At 44.7% G+C, this 25,715-nt stretch overlaps 1 protein-coding gene across 2 annotated transcripts; it reads right to left on the bottom strand.

Annotated features, from left to right (window-relative positions):
• Positions 1-270: 270 nt before the first annotated feature.
• SYDE2 (synapse defective Rho GTPase homolog 2) lies at positions 271-25,650 on the bottom strand. Of its 2 annotated transcripts, none has more exons than XM_048059015.2 (7): positions 25,391-25,650; positions 21,867-22,589; positions 13,776-14,875; positions 11,475-11,601; positions 7,180-7,361; positions 6,488-6,719; positions 271-2,890 (listed from the first exon to the last, which is right to left on the bottom strand). In XM_048059015.2, the coding sequence occupies exons 1-7, from the start codon at positions 25,494-25,496 to the stop codon at positions 2,388-2,390; spliced, it is 2,973 nt and encodes a 990-aa protein (XP_047914972.2). In that variant the 5' UTR covers positions 25,497-25,650; the 3' UTR covers positions 271-2,387. The 2 variants fall into 2 exon arrangements, with proteins under 2 accessions (XP_047914972.2, XP_047914973.2); XM_048059016.2 differs by having other exon boundaries at positions 21,867-22,586.
• Between the last annotated feature and the right edge of the window lie 65 nt (positions 25,651-25,715).

Here is a 25,715-nt window from a genome sequence, read left to right as displayed (position 1 = left end):
AGTGACGTCTTCCTGCAGGAAAAGCTCCGACGTATTCAAAGGCACTCATTTGCATCATCTTGATTACTAAAAACAACTAAAAATGAATATACCGTTTATCAAATAGCTTTAAAAAACACAAACACCTTTTAACTAGTGCTAGTAAATTCACATACCCAGTGCAAGACAGGCTACGATCAAAAGCATCAGCATCCTGCAATAAAATAAATAAATAAAGACAGAACTGCTGCCAAAACACTAGTTTGATGACTTCTTGAGAATATTATTCCTTTTGGATTTGAGGACATTTTCTCGTTTTTTTTTTTTTTTTTTTTTTTTTAAATTGTGTAACTGAAATGCTGATCAATCTAGAGAAGACGCAGGTTCAAATAATCAGTAACCATGCTTAGTCGTATTTTGTTCTTAATTCAAATTTTATTTAGAATTAAAATTTATAGTTTAAAATGTATGCACATTCTGTAGGTATAAAAGTTTAAAAAAATACATTGATTTATTGATAAATGCTTCAGGTTAAATTTACATTTTCATACATTATCATTATATTGCAATAATTGTTTTGCATCTTTTAACACTTACAAAAAATAAATTAATGAGATTGAATAAACAATTTGAAACCATTTAAAAATAATTCCTTAGAAAAGAGGGATGAAGTTTGTCATAACAATTCTTAATTCCTTGCTATTGTAAATAAATAACTCTTCAACTAAGCAATACAAGGAAGTCTGGGTTGGCAGAAAAGCACTTACCCACGCGGAGACTAGAAAGCCATGGCGGGATGCCAACATCGTACCGAAAACATGGAAATAATTCTAACCTGCCAGTTGACAAAGACTTGACATCTCAGAACAAATAACCACCTCACCACCTCTCCCCCAACTCCCCGGCTCCTCACCAAGGGTGACCTGTAAAGGTAACTGTATGTAATTTGGTAATTATTCTTAACTAAACAAAGATTGTGTTTTGTTACCATCAAATGTTTAATTACTCACCACACACCAATGACTAAAGATAAAAGTTGATCTGACAGCATGCTGACAGCTGAATCTAACGGAGCCGCAGCAAACTGCGATCCCACTGCGGCTCCCCAGGGGTAACACCACTCTGCCCACTCGGCCCCGTGGGACAGCCCAGGTGTCCATTTTGGGGCGATTAACTAAAGGCTCCGAAAAATTAACTGCTGCTGTGCAGAATCTGAGCTCACATCTCCAGAGGGCTCAAACACTGCTACCAGCAGCCAGACAGGGCTAGTTCAACACAAACACAGGAAACTCTGTAGCAAAAAGAAGTGTCAAAGCATCGAGAATATGGGAAGAGGTTACAGGGACAAACCAAAAGCCTTTAAAATAGAAAGTAAGCACCGTTCAGACCTTCTTTACATGAAAAAAAAAACATATAGAAAAATCTGAAGAACAAAAAATAAAGAATCATGCCTTAATCTTCTTGCTGTGCATGCTGGTCACCCTTAAAGCCAGCAGAAAAGTTCACTGCCAGAAATCCTAGAAAATCCTTACAATTGATCTGAAAGGGTTGTAGGGTTTTGATTTGGGGGGGAGGGTTAACAGTCAACACCTGCAAACCAATGACCTGCAACACAAAGTCATTTATATTAATCATTCACCGTGCCTTCTCTCTGAACACGTTTCTGTGCATAAATCAAATGCTGTGCTACTCCAGGGGTAGCTTCATCTTGGCTTCACCGAACGAGTCCTTTCAGAAATGGGTCTGTTTCAAAATTCAGAGACCCTTCCTTTCCAAAGGCTGCTACAGAGACATGCACATTTACACACAGATGTATACAAGGTTAGAAAAATATTTAATTTTAGCTTGTTTAAATAATTATTGAAAAGTGTTAATACATGAATACGTTAATATTTGTACAATTAAAACTTTATATATAAATATTTTATATATATATAAAGCATTTTTCATAGCAGCCATTGCATATATAGTAAAATGAGTCTATCTAAAGTTCATGCCGCAAAACTCAAGCCAAGCAGCATAAATCCTCTTCCAAGAGGAACTTCTGTACCAGAGCTAAAGTTTCAGGAACAAGGATTCCTGCTGTTAGACAGCAGAGATGTTGATTTCTCCTCTGTCAGATATTGCCCAAACCGCCTAGGTGCGTAGCATTTTCAGGGAGAAATGCTACTACATGGAATCACTTCATGGTTTCCAAGCTTCAGCCTTAAACACCAGAATCAGGCCAACACGTTCTTCTACCGAGAACGCAGAAGTATAACAGAATGCCTTGAAACAGACTCGTTAACAGACTGTGGGCCACGGTCTCATGGCAGCTCGTCCAAGGGCACCGGCACCCCTCACAGCACTGTGGGGGAAGCCCGGCGAGGGGCAGAGGCACTGCAAGGAGGCATCGTGCAGGCAAGGGCTTAGCAACTCATGTTTAGTTTGTTTTTGTTGAGTTCCCTTTCCAGGTTTCCTATCAGGGTATCGATACTTTCCTGTAGGTCTTTGAGGTTTGCTCTTTGGTCCACCGCCGAATCTATCGCTTGCATTGTCAGGTAGCTCTGGAACGCGTGCTCTCCGGGGACGGGCTGCGGACGCGTCGTGAGGCCGTCCGAGTCATCCACCCTGCCGCTGTCGTCTCCGCTCTCTGCATCCTCCGAGGGGACGTAATCGTAGTCTGCTTCGCTCAGGCAGTCTTTGGGGTCTGAGAAGTAGTTCTCCCCACAACCGCTCCAGTCGCCAGCGTAGCGGTTGCTCGATGGGCTGTCAAGGCCGGCCGGCCTCGGCCTGAGCACCCCAGCCATGTCAGCGCCGCTCAGATTCAGCATTTGAGGCCTTGGCCTCCTGGGCCTCAGGTAGTTCAGGGATGACGGGTGCTCTGGAAGCGTGTTCGGATGCGCCGGTTCTTGGGCAGCTGAGTGATGTACTAGAAAAAAGGAGAAATTAAACCAAATGGGGCTGAATCCACGCTGCAACGCGGAGTCCATCGCAGAGTGCCCACTGACCCCCCTGCAGTGCAGGCTGACAGCATGCAGGGACACGTGCACACTTACAGCCAACTCCGTCAGGTCTTCTGCCACTCTTTGATACAAAATACTATAGGAAAACTACTGTAAAAGCTGTTTTGAAGGGTCATGCCAGATTCAAACTGCAACAGAGAAATCCTCTTTAGGAGCAGAAACCCCCGGAGCACTGATTAAATTCACTGCGTTAGTCAAACACCATCCAGCTACGGGTCAAAGAAAAGCAGACAGCTCGGCTCACACGCTTCATCCAGGCTAAAAGAAGTAACAGAAAGCAGGCACAGCAAAAGAGGTTAAAACACAACAAAAATACCAACACTGAGAAACACCTAGAGAAGCTAAAGATGCACCAGAGCTGAACTCTCGTGTTTCTCTTTTGCCCTAATGTTCTGCACTATTAATAGAAGCTCATTTGCATTAATTTTTCTAAGCAGCCACAACCAGAGGTACACTCAGGCAGGTTTGCTGGCAGCGTTACCTGAGCCCACGATTACACAGCACAAGTTACTAACAGTCTCCTCCACTGTTACCGGCCTCCTACAGTAAACAGCACAAATATTTTTACTGGCCTGTGCCTATTAAATGTCTGAACTGCAAAACTTTTTTTTCGGTTTTAAACAGACCATTGCCTCCTGTAATTAGACGCAGAGGCTTTCTACGTGCACTCACTGCTGAAAGCACGGTGTGCACCAACACACCTCATTCAGCATCTGACCCATTTTCCCTCAGACTCCTCACAGGCACAGGCTCAGCCCTGAGCCCTGCCAAACATTGCTCTCACACTACAGGTCTCCCCGGGGGACTTTAGCCTCGCTTTACGTCTTGCATGGTAACGTGCAATAACTATCACTGCTTTTTTTTTTTTTTTTGCCTGCCCCTCCTGTAACAAAAGCCCTTCTGTTTAGACTATGCTCCATTAAGACGAAGGGGCATGGGTTAACAATAACTTGCCAGTATTGCATGTTCTAACCAAACAAGGACTTACTTGTCTTCAGTTGGAAAAATACGGAAATCGAAGTATTGCACAACATGTTGGTTATCAAGCTGTCCCCAGCTCCTGGAGATTAAATGGAAGAGACCAGACTGCGATCCCTCCCTCAGGTCCAGCTGCTCTGTTCACACCACACCAAGTGTTTGCTCGCTCACATCTCTGCACTCGTATTTACCTCAATTTTAGCAGTGTCCTGCACACCTTCTTCTTTCAAGCCGAGGGATTCAGACTTTTCTTCAAGGTGAAGAAGAGCTCTACTACTTACCTTACTCTCACCTCCTCGACAGTAATGCGTACTCCTACGGACAAAGCTGCATCTACCTGCCTTTGTTCCCCACAGCACTCACGCCATGAACTATCCCCAAAGTGTCACCATGAGCTTCTGTGCAGTATTGTTTCTGTGCAGTATTTGCTGCCCACGCAGCTCTTTATCCCTTTTTCCACCCACCTTTCCCACCTCTCTCGCACTGCCTCATGGAAGTGACTGAAAACTTAACTTCTGGTGCCCGGTGGCTCTGGGGCTGCCCAGTTAGTGCTGACAAGGGCACGCACATCAAGCCAGCTTCTCTGGCTCTTCTTTTCAGCCAGAGGCAGGTTTCCGTGGGGCTGCACTGAGCAGACCAGTCACCAGGCAGCTTCCCAGAGGTTTTGACCCAGAACGTGGTTGGTGCGTGCTTGTCACAGCCGCCCAGTGAGCTGTCACCCAAGGCAACTCCAGGGCACGGGTACGGTCAGGTCAGCAGAGTGTGAAAAAAGAAGTCTAAAAAGCACTGCCATTTACTTTGTCTACAGGCTGCTTTCTAATGGAAGCAGTCCATTAGGAAATCAGACTTCCAGGGGGAGGAAGTAAAAAACAACACACAACGGAGACAATATTTGTTCTTCCCTCAGGACATTTACTGTCCACGCTGACTTTTTTGCCAAACTCATCTCTCCCATTGCTAAGAAATGGAGGCAGAAGCAGGTGCTTGCAGCCAGCCAACTGCTGCAGGCACTCTTGCCAAGGAGGTTTGCAGCAGAGGATGGAGCCCTGGGATGCACCCAGCGTGCTGACTGTTTGTACTAGGAACAAAGATCGTGACGACTGCACGCACTGTCTCACCCAGATTGTTCTGAAAAGCAGACCTCCTCCTCCTCATGTAAAAATAAATTTAACAACACAGCGTCAGACACATTATTCCTTTAGATTAACTGTAATTGTTTCATTGGTGCAGAAAATTAGCAGTTTCCCAAGAGCAATTACTATGCTCTAAAAGGGAACAATTAAGAAGCTGCTAAGATGAGCTGCATCTTCTCTTTGTCTCAAGAACTTAAGGGTTTACACTGTTCATGTTTGGGAAACAAATGTTAAAATACTCAGGGTACCAAAAAAAAACCCAAACCACCAGTTCTCCACACCATCAGTGAAACCACTGTGAAAAAGGAAGGTACTACAGCACAGAACAACAGATCCACCATCTGTACAGAAAGGAAACTTTCAGCAACTATTTGGCCAAAGAGTATCTGAAAACAAAATTAAGCCCGTTGGATCTAATGTTGAGTTGTTTCACAGCGTTATCCTCAAACTTAACTGAAAAGCTCCAATCCCTTCGTCTGCTCTTGATTTACGGCAGTGCTTAGTGCGATTCAACAGCAGAAGAAATGCAAAGGAATTCACTGTGGGCTGAAATCCAAGGCTCACTGATGCCATTGTATTTCCACTTATGTCTCCCCTAATCGCCAAGGAAATTTGAACACTGTATAGGCATCGTCCATTTGAAAGGAAGATCTTAGCAGAAATAATTGCCTTCACTTGTACTTCAGTAGTTAATTAAGACTGGAATTTGATTTCCTTTCTTATTGGGAACTGACTGCAAATTGGGCAAAACCATACAACCTCTTAAGTTTGAAGGGGGAGATAAAAGGTACTTACCTTTTTTTTTTTAAAAAAAAAAAAGTCAAAAAAAGCAAACAAAACAAAACAATCTACAGAAATCACCACACACGCAACATTTTTCCTTATGCAAAGCTCTGGAGAAACTACCAGAACCTGCATAGCTCCTACTGTAAGGAGCAACTCTGCCAAATTACAAACGTAGAAATAAAGTAAACCATTGAATCCCATACACTCAGAATCCTGAATGGTAGAAGCATAAAAGCAAGGGAAAAAAAAGAAGAAAAACACTGTAATTCAGATGTGGAGACATTATTATTACTGGGTCTGCTTTCTCTGGTGCCTTTACTTACATAAAGCACTTTTCACTGCTTCTTATGTTACACTCAAACACTGCCATTTGGTGAGGAAGTAACTAAAACAACAAACTTCCCATTAAGTGAAGTGACTGAGCACAAAGAGTAGGTTATATACTTGTCATGATTTCTTTACGTTTATAGGTGATGCCACAGTACCTCATATTTTAAGAATCCTGATGCCGCCTAATTATCCCGTGACTTAATCTACACTGACACACAGTAAAAACATACAGCAGTGGCTTGACATTTTCCTCTGATCAGGCTCATGAAACAGTACCTGGCCATAGCTGGAGTAAATAGTGAAGAACTTCTATGTGTTTTTTGAAGTCCAGGGCACTAGCAAGCTCCTCTGAGTCTGTGAAGACTCTGTTGTTATGGTTGGTGGTCTCCTGCTTCTGGCTCAGTAACACTGGCCCAAAACACACAGCTAAGTTCTGGCACGTCATCTTATTTACTTCGTGGTAAGAAGCCACCAGTTTCAGGTGATCCAACAGCATCCTCAGGGTAGCCTGAAAGAACAAAATATTAGATGAGGCAGTGCTGACATCCTAACATCGTTGCTCTAGAGGGATAAGACCAAGATTCATAGCTTCCAGAAGTCAACTTGCTTTACTAAAAAAGGACTTGTTGCTAACTGTCTGCCAACCCACTCCTGCTTTAAATGGGAATGACTTACCTGAAATCCATAAAGCAGTGTAATTTTAACTGCTTAGCTTGCAGGGACAATGCACAAAGGTACATTTTAATTAAAGTTATGGCCAGGTACCTTCACTTTCAGCTGTAAAGCTCTCCTGTATCTTTACCATAGGAAGTATTTTCAAAGACTTGGAGCATCAAAAATCCACGTGGACTATTAAGTCAGAAAACTGATGTACACGTTTTGACATGTTCTAAATACAGTGTGAAAATGCTACTTTATTTTCTGGAGCAAGCAATTTACCATCACTTGACCTTGTTAACACCACTCACCTTCTCAACATCTGGCAGGCAATCCAGAAGCGCCACTGTGTGCTCAGAGTCACTTGGGTCATTTTCACAACCACTCGCTGCCATTTTCAGGGGATTTTTCACCATGGCATCCACCACTGCCTCATAGAGCTGCTTAGTTATGAGGGGAGAGGGTAGCTCTCGCAGGTAATCCTTTAGGACGCCTTCAGAAAGGACACAAGGATAGCTGCTGTTAGCAAGCCGCAGGTTCACTGATCAGAATTGGTTGGGAGCACTAAGGCACACAAAATTCACCCATCTCATGAGAAAATCCTCCATGCCCGTGACAAATCTGGGAGAAAGGGGAACTGCTGTGAGGGACTAGTTCAGGCACTGGCCACAGCTAGGAGGCTGCTGAGAACTGAATGTTTGCACTTCTGTAAGTTGGTTTTAAAGGCTGGCTGGTACTTCAGTGTGAGCGGGGTTTCAGCAACTGTAAGAAGAAAACCCAACACAAGACTCCAACCAGCAGCAGGCACGTGAACATAACGCCGTCAGGGGCAGCAAATACTACCACAGTCTGCTGTTTAACAAAGCACAAGTTTGTATGAACTCAGTCTTTATAACTTAGTTGCTAACAACTGTATCGCAGCGGGCTTTCTTACAAGGCTGTTTCTAAAAAAGAAATATGGGGAATGGAGTTAACATTTTCCCCTTCACAGCCATGTTTACATGCAGAATACAAGTAAAAGTTGGCTTCTCTCTGTATAAATGTTTTTACCCCTCAAAAAGGCTGCATCTCTATCAACGCAGACATCCACGTCGCACTGCATGAGCAGTGCTAACTGGGCAGCACCACGCACTGGAGCGGTCGGACCATCAGTTTGAGGAGTGGGGCAGCCAAACAAAACTTGGGTCCGTGCAGAGCAACACCCAGCACACAGCAGCCCGCCCCGAGCTTAAAATGGGCACATTCCAGCAGGAACGTAAAATCCCAAAACAACCATCTGTGTATTTTCCTGAAAACATATTCCCCTGGGCCTTTCTGTTTGCTTTGTTGTTGGTGGTGGTGGTGTTTTAATGCAGAGCAGTTACAGAAGTGGCAGATTCTTAAGTTTTTGTTCAGTAACTTACATTCCCTCACCAAATTTTATTTCTTCCTCTCATTTTAGAGGCTCATGTCCCACGCGTGGATTAACTGGTCAAAATATGTCTGAGACAAATGTGGCAGGAGCTGGAGCAGCATATGACAGGTCGGGGTGCTTTTCCCTTTTCCATAGGCAGAACACTAGCAAGAGACGCTGACTTTATCAGGATTTGGCGGGGGAGGCTGAGGAGGCTGACATCAGAATCAGCTTACAGCAGGAAATGAGTAAAAAGGTATGGCTTAATCACATCAGCTTACACAGTTGCAACATTCGTAGCCGTCTGTTACCAATAACCTGAGAGGAATTCCTGCGGCAGCATCCACAACCACAGGACTTCTACCTGCCAAAAGACTTTCTCCCGTTTAACCCCGGATAGGAGGCTCGTTTGGGAGCCACAAATGCCCTCTGACCTTTCTAAATCTTTCTGCTATTCACTCTGCCAAATTAGCCCCGTAGGAGGCTGCTGTTATTTTCCAGGAACCTATGCTTCCCACTGCTGGCTGCCAACCCCCTAACACGTTCTCCTTGACACAACCCCTCACCCCACAGAACAAATTTAGATGGCAAGCTGAAATTGCCATCCACTTCATTAATTCCTCATTTTTCTGACCCACTGAGCTGTTAACAGTAATACACGCTTGATGGTATGTAATGGTATGAAGTAATACTCAGAGGTATGAATTCACACGGATGAGAACAGACATGATGCAACAACACTGCTACCGGTCAGTTCCTAAAATTGGCAGCGTGCTTGATTTTGGGCCACGAGCACACTTAATTGTGTGTAAGCCTCTGCCAATCCCAGGAGCAGTTCTCAGTCGAGATTTAATCATTAAATGTTCATTCTTTGGTCTTTGGATAGCTGTCAAAAAAATATCTTTATAATCTTCTAAAAAAACAGTGCTACTCAAATTTCAAACAGGACACAAGAAAGCACTCCTCTTCAAACCTGCCAAGAGTTACACTGAGAATTCGTACTGCACGGAACACATGTTTTGGCTTAGAGGAGTATGAATCATGTGCACCAGCCTCAGCACTGCAAGTGCAGCAGCAAAGCACCAGGGCGAACACCCCCCATCAGCCAGCCTCCCCAGGCATACGCGGGATTTTGTACTGTGGGCATTTTCATTCCTAGTGCTAAGCACAGCGGGTTCCTCGGGTCTGCCAGCAGCAGTCGCAGGCTCACCTTTACGTCCAGCCCCCAGAGCTCGCAGTTAACCAGAGGACAGCTTACATTTTGGCCCTGCCCTGCCTGCTCCCTGCGACACGCACGCTATCACCGCATTGAGGCTTCTCAGCGCAACGCCAACACGGGCGCTGCTGGCCATTACGTGGCACAGATGCAGGGCTTCCAGGGGGAGACATTTCTTTTAAGTCATTTCTTAAAACAATTTCTCTTATAGGTAAAGCAGCAGGTAAGTACATTCTTGCAATATAGCATACAAAAAGCATAGCCAGCAGGCTTTGTGTAAGAAAGGCATCAAGGCTTTTCACTCCTATGACCCTAATTCTGGATATAAAAACAAAATTTACACTACAGCAGGATGTAGCAAAAGGAGGACTAAGAGCCCAGGATGTTCTGCACGGTCACAAGTTCACCAGCATCAACGAGGCTTACAGCAGTGGTACTGTGACACTAAAGCACGCTGCAATTTAACCATCGCATCCTAGACCCATGACAAAAAGATCAGTCAGACCAGTGCTGCTGCCCTTCCAGGGCTTTTTATCTGTACTGAGCACTCCTGCAGTACAAACTTCAGTTTCAACCAATTATGGTGGGTTTTGAGTGCACCATGTGCTCAGGGATACTAAATGCTCACAAAGTATTTCAAGTTCTTTTGTATACAGATAGGAGGAAACTCCTATAACCTTTCCCAGAATACTTCTGAAGCATTTCTGCAAACAGTTTTATTGTAGATGATTTCCTGGACCATGGGAGCGCAATGACATTTTTATAGTTGCAAAATTAAATGTCAAATACGTCAAATTTTACATCAGCCAAAAATTTGCATCAACCAAATATCTGCCTGACATTGGTCTGCTTACAAGTCAACATCAGACTGCTTCTTCTGTTTGGCAGAGGTTTATTTTTTCCCCCTTCTGAGTTCATTTATTAAAATTGGGAAGAGGTTTTCAATAATAACAACGTGATTTTAGAAATCATTGCTGCCCTTTTTCATGAACTTACATGTAAAGAGAAGAAAAATATTAAGTTATAAGACTGTCTGTATTATTTACTTCTACTATTCACCTTCTCTTAAAAAAGGATGCCTCGTACCAGAGTGAAGCATAAACACAAGATTCTGCTGCTGCGAATGCTCGTGCTCGAGAGCAACACCGAATCCAACAGCAAAGCCAGCCAAGGCGAGTCAGGTGAACAGACTAGCTGGATGTTCTTTACCAAAAGGTCTATTTAACTAAGTAAATGTCACCAGGTAATATCTCCTGACACTACTTTGCATAATTATGAAATGTACTGAACACAAAATGAATTCCCAACATGCTGGAATGAAATTAACAGTCAAACAGGACAGAACTGTCCAATACCTCTGAATGTCCCAAAGTGTTCAGGCACAGAAAATTTATACCCACTGCTGTTACGTGACATTTTTCCATCACTGGATGCATAGGAAATGAATGTTATTGCCTGATAGCCTGCAGTAATTAATGTACTCTGTGATCCCTTAAATTAGATCAACTTTGGTTTACGTAACAAATATCATCAACAGTTTTAGAATTGTTCCACCTTTAAGCAACGACAAAAAAACACCTCAACAACTTCAGTTGTACTGTGCCGCTCCTGTGAAAATGCTCACTTAAAAAACTGATGCAAACGAAGACAAGCCTTGTAAAACATTCTGCTCCTCCGCTCCCAGTCCTTCTTACCCTTGCCAGGATCTTGCTGTGAGAGCCCCCAGCCTTGCGCACCATTACCTTCCTGCACCAAATGCCGTGTTAGCAAAATTCCACGTCCTCCTCCCTCCCAACCCCAGCTATCTGACATTTGTACATCTCCTAGGTTTGTATATCTCCAATACTCATTTTCATTTAACTTTTAGCAATACAGGGAAGTAATTAATAGCTTGTTAAATGACAACAGAAAACTAGTTCAGAGCCCAACTGCACCTTTTTGAAAATACGTTGTGCACATGTCCGGATTATGTATTACAAGTAAAGTAAACGTCTTACCTGTTATCACATTAATATCTGGGTACTGGCTTTCAGAGAGAGTAACTGCCTTGCTGTCCCTCTCAAATGCCTCTCGAAGCTCCTTCTTAACCGCTGCTGAGCCACACAACCGATACAGACCTACAACCTAGAGGCAAAAACAGTAGCCCCACATCAGTTTGCAAGCATTAGACAAGGGACTGTTGATCTGTGAGCGAATAACATCACAGTTTTGCATAACAGCAGACATCCTGAGCAGTACTTTACTGACAGAAGCCAAGTTTTAAGTCACAAGCACACCATCAAGTAATTCAAGATCATTTAGCACTTTTACATAAAACTTAGCAATACGGATGAAACATTGATTTTCCCTTTATCCTACTCATTCAGGTCACCACTGTTTTTCCTAGTGTAACTGTTTAGTTATACAACATAAAACTGGACCTTCAGCAGAAATAAATGAGGACAGACAGCATTTTGAACGTTAAGTATACCAAAGTACAGTATCCCAACATAGTTATTAATCATTAGTAGAAAAAAGTAGCCACACTACTGACTACCTGCTAACACCAAGAAATGCTATAAATCCTCTTTTAAAAATCCTTAACATTTTTCGTGCATGAATAAGCTAGACATAACTGAAACTAAACTATATTTGATGTCAGTAAAAAGAATTTCAAGAGAATTATGAATACTCCATTATAACATCCACAAGATGCTTTTCGAAAGATGGCAAGATGCTGACTTGCATGTTTCAAATTATATGGTAAGTTTTATGCAAAGCAGGGGTTACTTCGCATGTTCAAGGTGATAGGACTGAAGCCCACAACACACCTGGACTGTTACTAATTTAATGTGCTTTCACACACAAATTTTGCATTTTATCATTACTGTACTTTTCATCAACTTCATTTGTACAAAGCACTTCTGTGAGTGAAAGGAAATAAATCTTAAATATATTATTTTTATGGACTTTACAGGCAGCTGTACTGAGCTGTAAATGGCTAGTCCAGAAATGCTGTGGACTTTGGCAAACAAAAAGCCCCCAAACCTAATGCAGACCGTACTGACTTAGAACACGTATATCCAGGTTTGCAAAGAAGAGTATTTGTCTGGCCATATATTAATTCCTGTTTAAAGAAGTGGAAAGTTACTCAATGGAATTTGTACTCCATCTTTTCCAAGACTGAATGACCTAGTATTTGCCTAAGAGAATTTCTTTTAACTCCGAAGTTTTCTAATGCCATGTCTGAAATTCAGGTGGAAATGACGTACCATGACAGTAGTCTGCAGCCTATAAGAAAATAAAAAACCTCAGACAGGCACATGGTTAAAACAAGAAGTTAACAGTATATTTTGCATTTTTGATTCTCCTTGTGCAAATGCACAAATCAGATTTCATGCTCAAAAGCACCAGGTGCACGCAGACAGCTCAGATCCCAGTCGCCTCATTACCAGTGATGCCTTGATTACCCAATATCATTTGCATGACTAGGTTCTAATAAGCCCAGAATAAAATGCTGAAACCATGGGACACATATACTGTAAAGAATACAACTTCTTTTTTTCCACTGATTTGCATGTCAGGAGAAGCACTCACAATGAAAATCACAATTATTATCAGTAATGACTTTCAATAAGTAATTACATAGAAATACTATTGCTGTCTGTATTATATGACCTAGGTTATAAGTAGCCACGTTAATCTCATAACACCTGGACTTACAGCCAAACTGCCAGCAATTTAAAATAGCAACAGTGGTAGGTGTGATCACTTCTCAATTTCACCTGAGCAGGAACACCTGTAAAAGAAACCAAGGGCTCACACATGCTAACGAGCAGTGCAGAAGTCCTCTCACCAATTTCAGGTGAGTTGCCAAGGGGAATCATCCATCCTTAGGACTGTGCATCTTCCTTTTTATTTATTTATTAATAAGGCTGTGCCTTATAAATAAAGGCTTATTTATTAATAAGGTTGTGCCTTATTTTGATGGTGACTCTACACGCTAGGGGCTGCAGGTTCATTTAACTACACCTAGTCCTAGAACACTACTGTGAGCAAGCGTACTTCTTTACGAAGGCCAGGTTGGAAGCACTGATATCACAGTCCTGTTATTGTTCACACAATACAATGACAAGTGTTCAACAAACAACAGGAGCAGCAAAAGAAATTAAAATTTAAACATGGAAAGTTTTTTTTTTAATTACCCCTTTTCCACTCACTGCTTATGTTCCGTAAGTAACAGTGCGAAGATCTGTAACAGCAGAGATCCTGGCACAGCAATATTAACAACACAAAACAGATTCAAATACGCACAGTACCTGACAGCCTCTCTTTTCAATCTCCATAATGCATTTCTGAATTAGAAGGGGTACCATCAAGCCTGTATTTTCTTTCTCTACAACTTTTCGAGCATCTACACCGAACATCACTGGCTCCCGATCTGCATCCAGACCATCGAGGGAGTTCTCCCACTGTTCCATAAGCGACAGCTTGACGTAAATAAGTCCCCTTGGCTCCAGTCTGACAGCCAGCTGATGTGTCTTTGTCACTCGAAAGAGAGTAGGAAGAGCCACAGTGCCGTGACAACACACGCGGTTTTTCCGCGGGGTGGGTTCCCAGCTGAACACCACTAGCTTTAAGTGCTGAGCATTTTCAATTTCTATGTTGAACGTGTGGTCCATATCCAGAAACGTTGTCCTGCATGTAAGCAGGGCTGTTCTTGCTTTGTTTACCGAATCAACCTGTATTGCACAAAAGACATCTTTAGAGTCTATTCTTGGTGGTTTCAAGTCTTCGGCACCATAAAAGTGAATGCTCATGAGTCCAGAGATGTACTGAGAACACTTGGGTTGATCAGAAAAGTTGTAGTGCCTGAAAGCATCAATATCTATCTCAGTTTTACCACTGTTACTAGGAAGGCTCTCCTTTCCTTTCCCACACTTGGTTTCATGTCCATGTTTACCTGATTTTGTTATGAGTTCAGGAGAGTCACCATCACTGAGGTAACCACCTTTGCTGGAGGATTTGGAACTCCTCGAGCTTTTCTTTTTGTAGGTGTGCTGCGACGACACGCTGCTGTCGAGATGGTAACGACTTATCACGTTCCTGCTGGCAGCTGCAGTCGAGTTTCCAGAAGATGGCAAAGACGTTGTATGGCTTGTATCCCGACAGCTCCCTTTCAACAGGGAAGAAGGATTATCTGAACTATTATGGCTTGAAGTTCCCTTGACACTCAGCTTCCTGCTGAGCTCTGGCAGCTTTTTCATTTTCATTGAAAGTTTCCTCACAGTTCTGGGAGATTTAATTCTATCAGGGAAGGGCCAGTTGATGGATCCGCTTTTTTTCAAGGGACTGGGACTTGGAGGAGAAACTTCTGTTGATGGTATATCTGCCTTGTGTGCAAGTGTAACTCCAGACCCTTTAGGAAAAAAAATAAAAATAAAAATAAGTATTTTTTGAACCATTTGGTAACTGCAGTTTGCAGCTATGAAAATAAAACAATGAACTAGGGGAAAATCCGTTGATTTGTCCTACCTTTATAAACGCAATTCAGACAATTGTCAGTCAGATGGTCAAATGTTCACAAGCATGCAGAAAGCTGTATTCTGCTGACTTGTTCGGCCAAATTTGGCAGTTCATAGTCAGAACCCTGATCTGTTCTGCTTTATGGAGATGAAAGAGCCAGAAACTACAGATAAACAAATGAGCTATTTCACCACTGCATTCAGCTCAGTCCATTTGTGTTATATCCCCCTTCATCCAAGCAGACACAACTGCATTCCTGGGGCACAGGTGCAACGAAGCCAGTATCAAAGGGGAAAACACTGCATTATGACGTGCACTCCTGCCTGCGAAGCAGTTAGCTATGAAGATAACATGTCAGCATTGCCCCCTCAAGCCTAAAGGAAACAGGCTCATCCCTGGTGAAAAACACTGCTTCTTTTGCAAGGCCCTCTGTTACCCCAAAGTGTACCAAATCCTTCCCCGTGTAGATGCAGGTAGTGTCTCAGACCTCTTCTTCCATTTCTTTCAGCTCCCCTTTTCTGCTGCAGGAAGGAGGAAGAGGAACACAACAAGGATTTCTTTCTTCTGAAAGCTGCATCGTGCACTGCCACATGCCAGCAATTTTCCCTTTCCTGGCACAACCATCCCACAACAGGGCTTAGTTATACAGTTCCCAAGTGACATCCTTGTGGCAAATCACTCATTTTTCCAAGGAAATACAAAAACTAAGTTACAGTTCAAGCCCTTCTCACTGTCACCAGCATGAGGCAGTGATGACTGCAGGAAAGGCAATGGATTTACATGAGTTGCTGAAGCGTGCAAGAGGGGGATTGAGGCCAGAATGATAGTTACACATAAAATTTCATAAGTACATTCATTTAGAGCTACTTTTCTGTCCATCAAGAAACTGATAGTGGTTCTTGGTAGCAATAACCACCCCATCCACTCATCCCTTGGCAAACTCGAGCAGCTCCCAGCAGGACTTGTGTAGCCTTGCACACTCAGCTGTGCCAGCACGGAGCCCCCAGGCAGGCTAATCCCTGCTTGTGCAGCTGGAGACCACATGCCTGTACCATCAGTTATCCATCCCCTCGCTAACCAGGGGAAGGCAGAATCTATTCACGGCATGTAGAAGGAAAGAAAGAAGAGACTTCCTCGAGATACTCAGGAAATCATACTTTACAGCAGCTGCTTCTACAGATTTTCCTAACATTTACTGTATAAAGCCTAATAACTAAGTCCAAATCACCATACTACTAGTGATTTTTACAATTCTCCTGCTCATCCAAATTATTTTGTCACCATTTAAGTACAACTTTTTAATACTTCGCTTAGCTTAATAATATAATAGGCAATCTAGTCCTTGATCAAACTGATGTGATGCCTTTTTTTTCCTTCAGAAAACCTACAAAGACTAGTTTTAGTCCCAACAGAAGTTTGGCTTTAATAACTTTTGCAGGTAATTGCTTAAAAGAGCACCTTTGTAACAGACAGTTTCATTTATGAAGAATAACACGTTAGAATTGGTTCTCCAGTGCAACAGAGTAAGACGCGCCTTGCCCTGCGTTTCACTGAAGGTGTGCCCTCGGAGGGCGCGGGCCATTTCTAGCACGCCTGCTGTGCTTTTCTGGCAAGCAGCTGGTTAGGAACGTGCTGTTTGATAAAGTTGGACAAAGCCCCGCTTGTGCTGCGACTCGCGCCCTGGCCGTGCTGGTGGGCTGGCCTGAGGCACCCCGTAGCAGTTGGTGGCATACTCCAGCCCGCTGGCATTCATCTTCCCCTTCTGCCATGTCTCTGGCACAGGCTTAGGAAAGCAGGCCAGCGAGTTAAACTTCCCTCCATGTCATTAAAGCTGAATAGCCAATTGACACCGTGACTTCTTTGGGTCCAACTTCCGCCACCTGCAGCGCCGAACAGCTGAAATGAAACACAGGGCTGAGAGTCACGTGCCGAGTGGGTCAGCAATACCACCAGGGTCACGCCACACGCTGGCCCACTAAGGCCAGCAATGTGCTGAGGTACACACTGAGGTACTCCTTTAACCTGCAAAAAAAATCTTTTTTTTAAACTCCATGAAAACTACTGTTTTGACCAATTCAGTCCCTGTGTGCAAACCCTCAGAATGCTTCAAGGTCAAAGAATGGTGAAATTATTAAAAGGGTAGAAAAAAAATCTCTAAGAACTCTGTAATGGTAGCTTATTTTCTTCCAATACACTGTCAAATGTACACTGTTGTTAACTAAGCTGTGACAAACCCATCAACTCTGGGATCACGTTTTCTGGAGCAGAAGCGACGAACTACTTTAAACAGGCCACTAATTGCAGCAGGACGTGACTACGAAGCAGCAGAGGCCGACGGGCCAACCGCCGCCTGCTCTGCGCCACAGCGATCCTCAGAGCATCCTCTGCAGGGCCACCCCATCCCCGGGGAGAACAAGCACGTTTAACAGCACTCTGGATCACCAACCAGGCTTAAGAGTTCAGTATCTGCAAACAAGAATGAATTCCTTGCAAATATTTTAAATGTTAATGATTCTCCACGTCACACAGACCACAGCAGGCTTCGTTTGAACGCTGGCGTTGGCCCAAACTCCACTGGCCCCAATGCCAGGCACAGCTCTTTCGGGCTACTTGCACCAAGTTCTCCTCCTCTTGAGGTTTCTTTCATGGCACAAAAAGCAGCTTTGCCTCCATTTCCCCAGTAAGAGGATAAAAACAGTTATTCTGTACAAATTGGAGGCTGAAAAGGGAAATAACTACTTTAAATTAAGTGCTTTTAGTCCTCAGTTGCTACATCCCCTTGCCTCTTTCACCAGCAGGTCCTTATGGTACCTCTGCTAGACAGACCGAAGGCATGCCCGTGAGGAGGCCCTCAGCCCGAGGCGTGCGTGTGGTGCCCTACAGGCCCGCTGCGGCCCCACAGAAGCAGCCGGAGCCCCCCCGGCCTGCGGCAGCCGGCCTCGCGCAGCCCTCGCCCGCCCTGCCTGAGGCTCCAGCACCAGCCCAGCCACAGCTCAGGATGCTCTGCCCCGTGACTTCGCATGGCTCGGAGGCAGCTTCGTTGCACTTTGGTGACATTTTGTCACTGACATTTCGTCACTGACCTCTCCTCCACATACCACATCATTTTTGTACCACAGACGTGACACAAATATTTCGCGTGAATGCTTTTTTGCCTTATGAAACAGCAGCTCCTTGCACTTGAAAAATAGTAAAAATCACAAAACGCATTCATCTCAAGAAAGTTAAGTAAAGAGGATTTGCAACATATGGAAGTCAGCAAACGTGATCTGCTGCCCCGTATGATCTATGTATACTGCTGGAAGCTCATTTGCAACATGCAAGCACGAGAAATATTTGCCCTCACTGGCCCCAAAAGATGCATTTATAAGCCAGGATAGCAGTCATGGCATAAGTGAAAAAAAGAGCACAGTAGTTTTATTTTGATTTAAATCAACCCCAATACATGCCAACTGTAGTTTTAGTGCACAGTACCAACCTTTGGTTCCTGCCAAGGTCCTCACAAGCTACGATGAACAAGTCCTACTAGAATGTCTCTGAGACACAGATGCACATGAAATGATCCCCCTGATTAGTTGGACACCAATCCCAACAATAAACCTTCCCAAAAACTAAAACATTACAAATGCTCCAAAAAGTCCTATTTGGAGCTCCACAATGTAAACCTGTCGCCAGAGCAGACACTACAAAGGGGTGCTATTCTTCAACATTTTGCAAGGAACACACACATCTAGCAAAACATACAGAGTACAATCTTAAACAGTTGTAAAGAAAATTTACTTTAAAATTTTGTATATGTGAAAAACTCTAACTGCAATATGAAAAGTTCACTACGTAACAAAATGCCCTTTACTTCCAATCACAACCATTTTGCCTGTGCAAGGACACATTGAACTATAAACGTGCTCCATGGTCCACTTAAATTTCCAGCTAAATTCTTCTCCCAGAGACCTAAAAGCACGAGCTGATGCTATGTTTCTACACTACTGACTCAGAATTAAATTAGCTTCTTACTGCTACCGTTTCTGTTTGTCATAAACAAAATACATGAAGTGTTTTCTCAAGCTCTGCTACAGGGTCAATTTATTTTTAGTCAGTTTCCTTTCTAAAAACCAGCACAGCTAAAATTATTAAATGAGAAATTACCTGACAAATCCTATTAACATAAATGGCATTTACTGAAGAAAGTAACCTGAATAACACCAGGAACTAATGATGTAAGTTAAGACTATGGGCAAATTAGCAATCCTACGATTATGTCTCATTTAAAAATAACATCTACAGGACGTATCTGTTTGCTACTTTTTTTGGGAAGACTCCCAATAAATTAATTCTATCCTTTAGATTTTTTGCTTTATATTTCAATATAAACCTTTCCAAAAAATAATAAAAAGAAAATCCATGACCACATTCTCTGTACAAAAGTTTGAAATCCAAATGAGGCAGCATTGTTTAAAGTTGTACAGGTTAAACTAATTGCAGCAAACGATAAAACGAACAAGATATGGATTTTGTTGGCTTTAAGAGTATACCACTTTTTTCTGCCATTGCTTCTCAAGATCTTTCTTAGATTCTAGCACTAACCAAAACTGACATATATGAAGTTCTGTCAGTAAGAAAGATAAGCAGACTCTTCCCCAAAGCAGTAACTGTGTATTTCTCAGGAGTTACTGCTTGATGTATGCAGCTCTCTACGAATATAGACATCTATTTCGTAGCAATTGTGTGTTAGAACCTCGTTTGAATTACACACAACTGAAGTTAAATTGGCCATGTTGCCCTTCATGCGGTAATTGTGTATGGATAAGCTGTCATTTTAAATTTGACTGAAAATAACTGCAGACACCTTAACTGGACTGAAAAGAAGAACTAAACCACTTCTCCATGATAAAGCCAATTACTGAGCAGCAGGGATCCACTTCACCAATTAATCTATTCAGCCTGATCACTGTTCAAAACATGCAAAAGGATAGCTGCATTTAAAATAGCTTAATTAACTCAGTGTGCACCAAACCAGTCAGGGGAAATTCGTAACACTTTTTTCCTGGTTTAATGAAAGACTCTTTAACGGGGCAATTGAGCTCTCATGAATAAATGTTTCTTCAGCATGAAAAAAAAAATTTCCTTCTTGCATAAAGAGTTTTATTTTTTAAAAAGAGTCATACATCAAGAGATTAATCACCAAATTAATCAAAGGGGGTCAAACAGCCTGTAGGACATGCTCATGCCTTTCCTTAATAACCATGCTTAATAATGACCACTCCAAAGTGCCTTGAACTTCAACCGTGAAAAAATATCATATTTCACCTATCTTGCAAGCAAATATAATTGGTCTAAGTATTCAATGCAGACTATAAAGTGAACTATTTCTAAATAAATGTTCTCAGTATACTTTGTGACTAAAAGTACATTCAGATCTGCAGTATTTCCACAAAAAGAACAAAATGTGAGCTCCCAGAAGAGAGGACAGAGTGCTTTTTCTTCCACTGTTTACAGAAGTTGCTTTGGTGCCTCTGAAAACATCTCCCATTCCCAGAAGCCATCTCTGCGCTGGAAATCCATGCAAAATAACTTCTGGCATTTACAGATTTGGGGCAAATTTTCCAGGACTGAGCACCACGGGGACAGGGCTCCTCCAGAGGGCAATGCAGAACAGGAGCCTGGTACCCAAGATTCAGGTCCTCTGCTAGCTCAGAAAGACACCAGTGCTTCCAAGTCAGTGCCCTGCCTCTCAGTGCAAGGAGGCATTTAAACCAACCCCAAAATACACGAAGCAGCTCATTGCACCTCTCTCCACTGCCTGCAAAGCAAGCCAAGGGGAACAGTCTTCAAAACTCAGGCATCCAGATGTCTACATGGTGTAACACGAACCCTCTCAGCTTTTGATTGTAAAAATATTGTATATCCACACGAAGCAGATGATTACTAATGCATCTGCTTTGTACATGAAATACGGGGTGTGCTGGCAGACGAGCTGTTCTGTTGAGAAACCACATCGGTGCCAAGAGTGGAGTCTGGAGCTGCTTGTCTCCTGACTTTTATGCTAAAACTGCAACTCTCTCAACAGGATACTGGAGTTAAGGTCAAGATATAAGAAAAATCAGTAATTAAAAAAAGAACTTTTTGGATTTTCTTTTTGCTTACTTTTGTTCAGTTATTTCTGTTTGGGTTTTTTGTTTGTTTTTCTTTTTTTTTAAATAGACTGGGAAAAAATCTTTAATAAGATGCTGAACTCGTATACTAATGGAATTATTAAAATGAGACTATCGAACACTCAGCCAAAAGTAACAAGCCAGTTAAAACCATTCCTCTCCAGTCTATTAGATTAACCTGAGAGAGTCAACAAGACAGCAATTACAGAAAGCGACATGATGAATGGCATTTATAGTCTTCCAAAAAGCCTTTATTAAAAATCCCAGGCAGCAACTTCTGAAGATATTAAGCAGTTTCAAGGCTGGAACCCAAGACCTGAATCAGACACTAGCTAACAGAAAGGAAACCAAGTGTGTCCTCTCATTAACAGGCTTAAGTAAGCTCACTTTATAAAACCTTTGTTTTCAGCCAGGTGGGAGCCAAAACGAACAAGGACTGTTTTGAGTTCAGAGCTGGTTCCAGAGGGCTGGCAAGCAGGGCAGAGGAAAACCACATCCGGGCATACCAGGTGAACAAATTGACTGAAAAATCACTGTGCAGCTCTACATTTAGTAGGTATCAATATCACTGCTTGAGTCTTTTTTTTTTCCTTCAAATGAACTTAACATGCACTTCCACTGGAAATTTGCTCAATGCAGACAAAAGGAGGAAAAAGAGAAAAGAGACGTAAGAAAGCCTTATTATTCCTTTAAAATATGAGAGAAGATTTTTGTCTTCCTGAACGCTCTTACCTGTTGAAGGGCACCTGAACGCAGGATTGTCTTCTGCTGCCGGCACACCCTGGATCTTGCAGGCAAACCTCTGCCGCTGCTGCTGCAGATGCTCCCCAGGGTGCACGGCATCAGCTGGACCCAGCTCGCCGGGCTGAGCGTCCCCTGCCCGCTCTGGGGAGCCCGGGGGGCCAGCGTGGGGCCCCAGCTCCCGCCCCAAGTCCCTGCTGGGCACGCTTTTGCAGCAGCCCGTGGGGCAGTCCGTGGTGACAGGGTTATTCACAGCAGGACGGAAGACCCGCAGGACGTCTGGCTCGTCGTCTTCAGGAATGGGATTGTACCATATTTCTCCTTCATCGTCTGCGTCGTTATCCTCACCAAAGTTGAAGGCACAGCGTCTCAGCGCGGTGGAGCCCGCGGTGCTCGGAAGGGCACTCATGGCACCGCAGCCAGGTACAGGGCACTCCTGCCCTCCCGGGGACTTGGCAGGAGCCCTCTGAGTTTTAGGTGTAGGCTGCGGGCTGGGAGACTTGGGTAGCTGGGTGACAGCCCCCTGCATTTTCTTACATGTGCTTTCTCCCTCCGGGCAAGGGGCTCTGTGGGTGCTCTGGTGCAGCCAGTTGCGTTTCTTGGAAACAGTAATGCTGTTCATCTGTGGCCGGTGCTCGGGGACCTCGCTTACCTTCGGAGACTTGGGCTCTTTTCTGCTTCGTGGAGCTATGTAAACATTTTCAATTAAATCTGCTGTCAGAAAGAAAGGCAGAGAGAAGGGAAGACTTAGAATACCATTTCATTTTTAACAGGACAAAGACATATGCTGTTATGTTACATTTGCCTTAGACCCCATCCAAGAGGGCAAAAGACAAGTTGATACCATCATAAAATTATACTTCAGCCTGCCAAAACAGAACGCACGTATAATTAATAAAAAGTCAGACTTGTCGGGCTGTATTTTTAACACCATGTAATTTAGATAAATGGCAGAGAGACAGCTGTGTGGAAAGGTCACGCATACTTAGACAGAAACGGCTGCCTTTTGCTCTGGTAAGTTCAGGTACAGTGGGTTTGACAAGTTGCTACCTACTATTTCTACAGTCTGTTTCTGCCACTGAAGAGCAGCCCGTGCTTTTGGTATAACGTACTGCTCAACTAGCTACCAAAACCACGTAGATTCACTTCTACATTTAAGTGCAAAACGAAGGTGAAGACCTCTGCTGTGCAGAAACCTCCAGAAAGGACTGTCCTTACCAGCTTTATCCTACACTGAAGATAGGGCATCCCCTGATTTGTGGGGAATAAAATGAAGCACACAGTCATGAAAGGAACAAAGGTGGAAAGAGCAATCTAGAAAACTTCTTAAATAAGCCATTTTACAAGTAAATTTTCATCTAATAACTGATCAAAGTCCATTCGCAACTCCCAACTTGACACAGCTGCATTAAAACAACGGGTAAGCTTTTAATGGTGCACCACCGGGCAGGCTCCTCCCTGCCCCTGATGACTACCTCAAGGCCCTCACCTTCTCCAAAAAGCCTAAGGAACTCTGCAGGCAATATAAATAGGTGCAGCGTGCAAGAACTGTGTTCCCACAAACAAAAATATCTGCCACTTCCTGCTTTTCCAGGGAAATACGGGCCCTCCTGCACGGGCTAAGCAAGCCAGCAATTCTCTAAACCAGAAAGCCTGCACTTATAGCACCCATAAAAAGTGCACGCGTGCCCAAGTACGCACCGATGGCACACCTGGAGCCGCGGGCTGCCCCCGGTGCTACGAGCAGCAGGCGCGCAGAGCGAGCTCAGCAGCATGCTCCACCGCGGCTGTTCTCGATGCGACCCTGGGCATCTCGGTAAGAAGCTACCTGCAGAAGCTCACCGCAGACGCGTTAATAACCCGGCAGCTTCGGCGCACTCACATAACCTGCCTGCTTGCAGAGGCACGCTGCATATCGCGCCTGCACACAGCTACCCTCTCGCAGTCTCCCAACCAGCCAGCGTGCTGCCAAGAGACATCGATTGCAAATGTTCGCTGAATCCCATCCAAATGATCCACTTGCATTTAAGTCTTCCAAGCGCAGCTCTTGCAACCAATAGCTGCGTTTGCAAGTATTGCTTTCCCTTTATTCAAGCTTGGCCCCGATCCTGAAAGCCCTTATGCCTGTTTATTTTAGTAACAAACCGTTTCGCGTGCAAGTATCTGCACAACCAGCGGTTCCACGGAACAGAGCGAGTTCTAAACATCGTGAGCTGTTATAGTAACGAGACAAATTCAAACAAATAGGAACCTTTCGGAGCTATGCAAGCGACGAACACGCTTTTTGCTCCAGAGCAAAGCTCCATTCGGAGGGACGCCGCCTGCCCTGTGCTAGTGCTCTGCTCCCAGGATGTAGGGCATCCCCAAAAGCTGGCCAGGCCTCCGCCAGGCAGACCCAGCACAAACAGAGAGCAAGACGACAGCTCCTCCCCAACAGGCCTTGATACAGCACTGAAAGTACATAAATAAGTAGGAGTTGGAGGTTCAGTTCACCTTCCACTCTTTCTACAGAAGATTAAATAAATCGCTAGTTAAAGCTCAAACATTACGGTAACACCACAGACGCTTTCAGAACCAGCGCCTCAACGTTTCAGCTCAGCTGAGGTCAGGATAAATATCCTGCCTATTACGCGCACACATGAAACATTTCAGCACGATGCTGGGCGCTGCTTTTCGGGCTGTAAGGCGCTGGGAGCGGCTCGTCCCAGCCTCCCCACGTACGGGTCAGGACGATCCGCAGCCCTCGGCTCGGAGCAACGGCCACGGCAACGCGCTCTCCTCCCCGAGGCTCTCGGTAAAACCATCGCACGTAGTTTTTATGTTTACGGATTTAAATGGCATTACGGATTTAAATGGCACAACAGCGAGGCTAAAGTTTGATCTGTTAGCTTTCAAATGCATTGTGTAATATAAAAAAAACGGAGACAACAAAAGCCAAGGAATGACAAACAGCCGCAAGCCAAAGAACAGCAAACGGTCATATGATAAGAAAGCGCGTGGGGACCCACACAGAACAGCGGTCTGCACTCAAGAACCAATTATTCCTAAGAAATTTTACTCCCGAGACGAAGAAGGACTGACGCGAAGATGCTGCCGCTGAGGGCTGGTTCAAGACCTAAACTTGGACGTGCCGAAGCGGACTGCCTCTGCTCTCACCAGAGCTGGAGGCTTCCCAAGGTCTGGACGCAAGGCAGACGCTTCCAGACCGCGGTAAATAACTCACTACTTCATCCACCTGGGTGCTGGCAGCTCCAGCTTAAACCCCCTCGGTTTTAGGGCTGTTTCTGTTCAGCTGTACCTCACAGGAGCCGCCACGGACCGGCGCACCTGAAGGCAGCTCTGGGGGCCGGGCGCGGGGCCGCCTTGCCCCGGCAGGGCGAGCCGGCGGCCGGAGCCTCCCCGGGCTCACCCGGCGGGCCGGCTGCTGCCAGCTCCGAGCCGCACGCGGTGCCCCCGCGGGGCGGCACAGAGGATCCGGGAGACCGAACCCCTCCTCTCGGCGGCTTCTCACTTACCCTGCGGGGCGCAGGTCCCGCCGTGCCGGTGCCCGCCGCCCGCCGCCCCGCGCTGGGACCTCCTGCCGCGGAGCTTGGAGAGGGTCCTGCGGAGCGGCTCGGCCATGCCTGCCCGCTCGCTGCCCGCCCTCAGCGCCCGCTGCCCGGCGGCGTGCGGCTGCCGGCGGCCCCCGGGAGGAGCGGCGGCGGCCCCCGGCCGCGCTGCCCCATGGCGGCGAGGCTCCGCGCCCCCGGCTGCCGCCGCTGCACATACTTGGCATAGCTGAGCGGGGTGAGAGGCCGCCCGCACTGCGCATGCCCCCGCCCCGCGCCCGCCCGCCCGCCC

This window comes from Anser cygnoides, chromosome 8 (assembly GCF_040182565.1).
Source record: "Anser cygnoides isolate HZ-2024a breed goose chromosome 8, Taihu_goose_T2T_genome, whole genome shotgun sequence".
NCBI classification, from domain to species: Eukaryota; Metazoa; Chordata; class Aves; order Anseriformes; family Anatidae; genus Anser; species Anser cygnoides.
This window is presented reverse-complemented; position numbering and strand designations above follow the sequence as displayed.

What these genes read in the sequence shown, in the direction of transcription:
- SYDE2 (XM_048059015.2), bottom strand. Translation starts at nt 25,496, where the DNA reads ATGGCCGAGCCGCTCCGCAGGACCCTCTCCAAGCTCCGCGGCAGGAGG. An exon ending in GTTCAGGTGCCCTTCAACAG is followed by an intron (nt 14,876 to 21,866) that starts GTAAGAGCGTTC and finishes TTTTTCCTAAAG; the next exon opens with GGTCTGGAGTTACACTTGCA. An exon ending in GCCTGCCAGATGTTGAGAAG is followed by an intron (nt 6,720 to 7,179) that starts GTGAGTGGTGTT and finishes TTGTTCTTTCAG; the next exon opens with GCTACCCTGAGGATGCTGTT.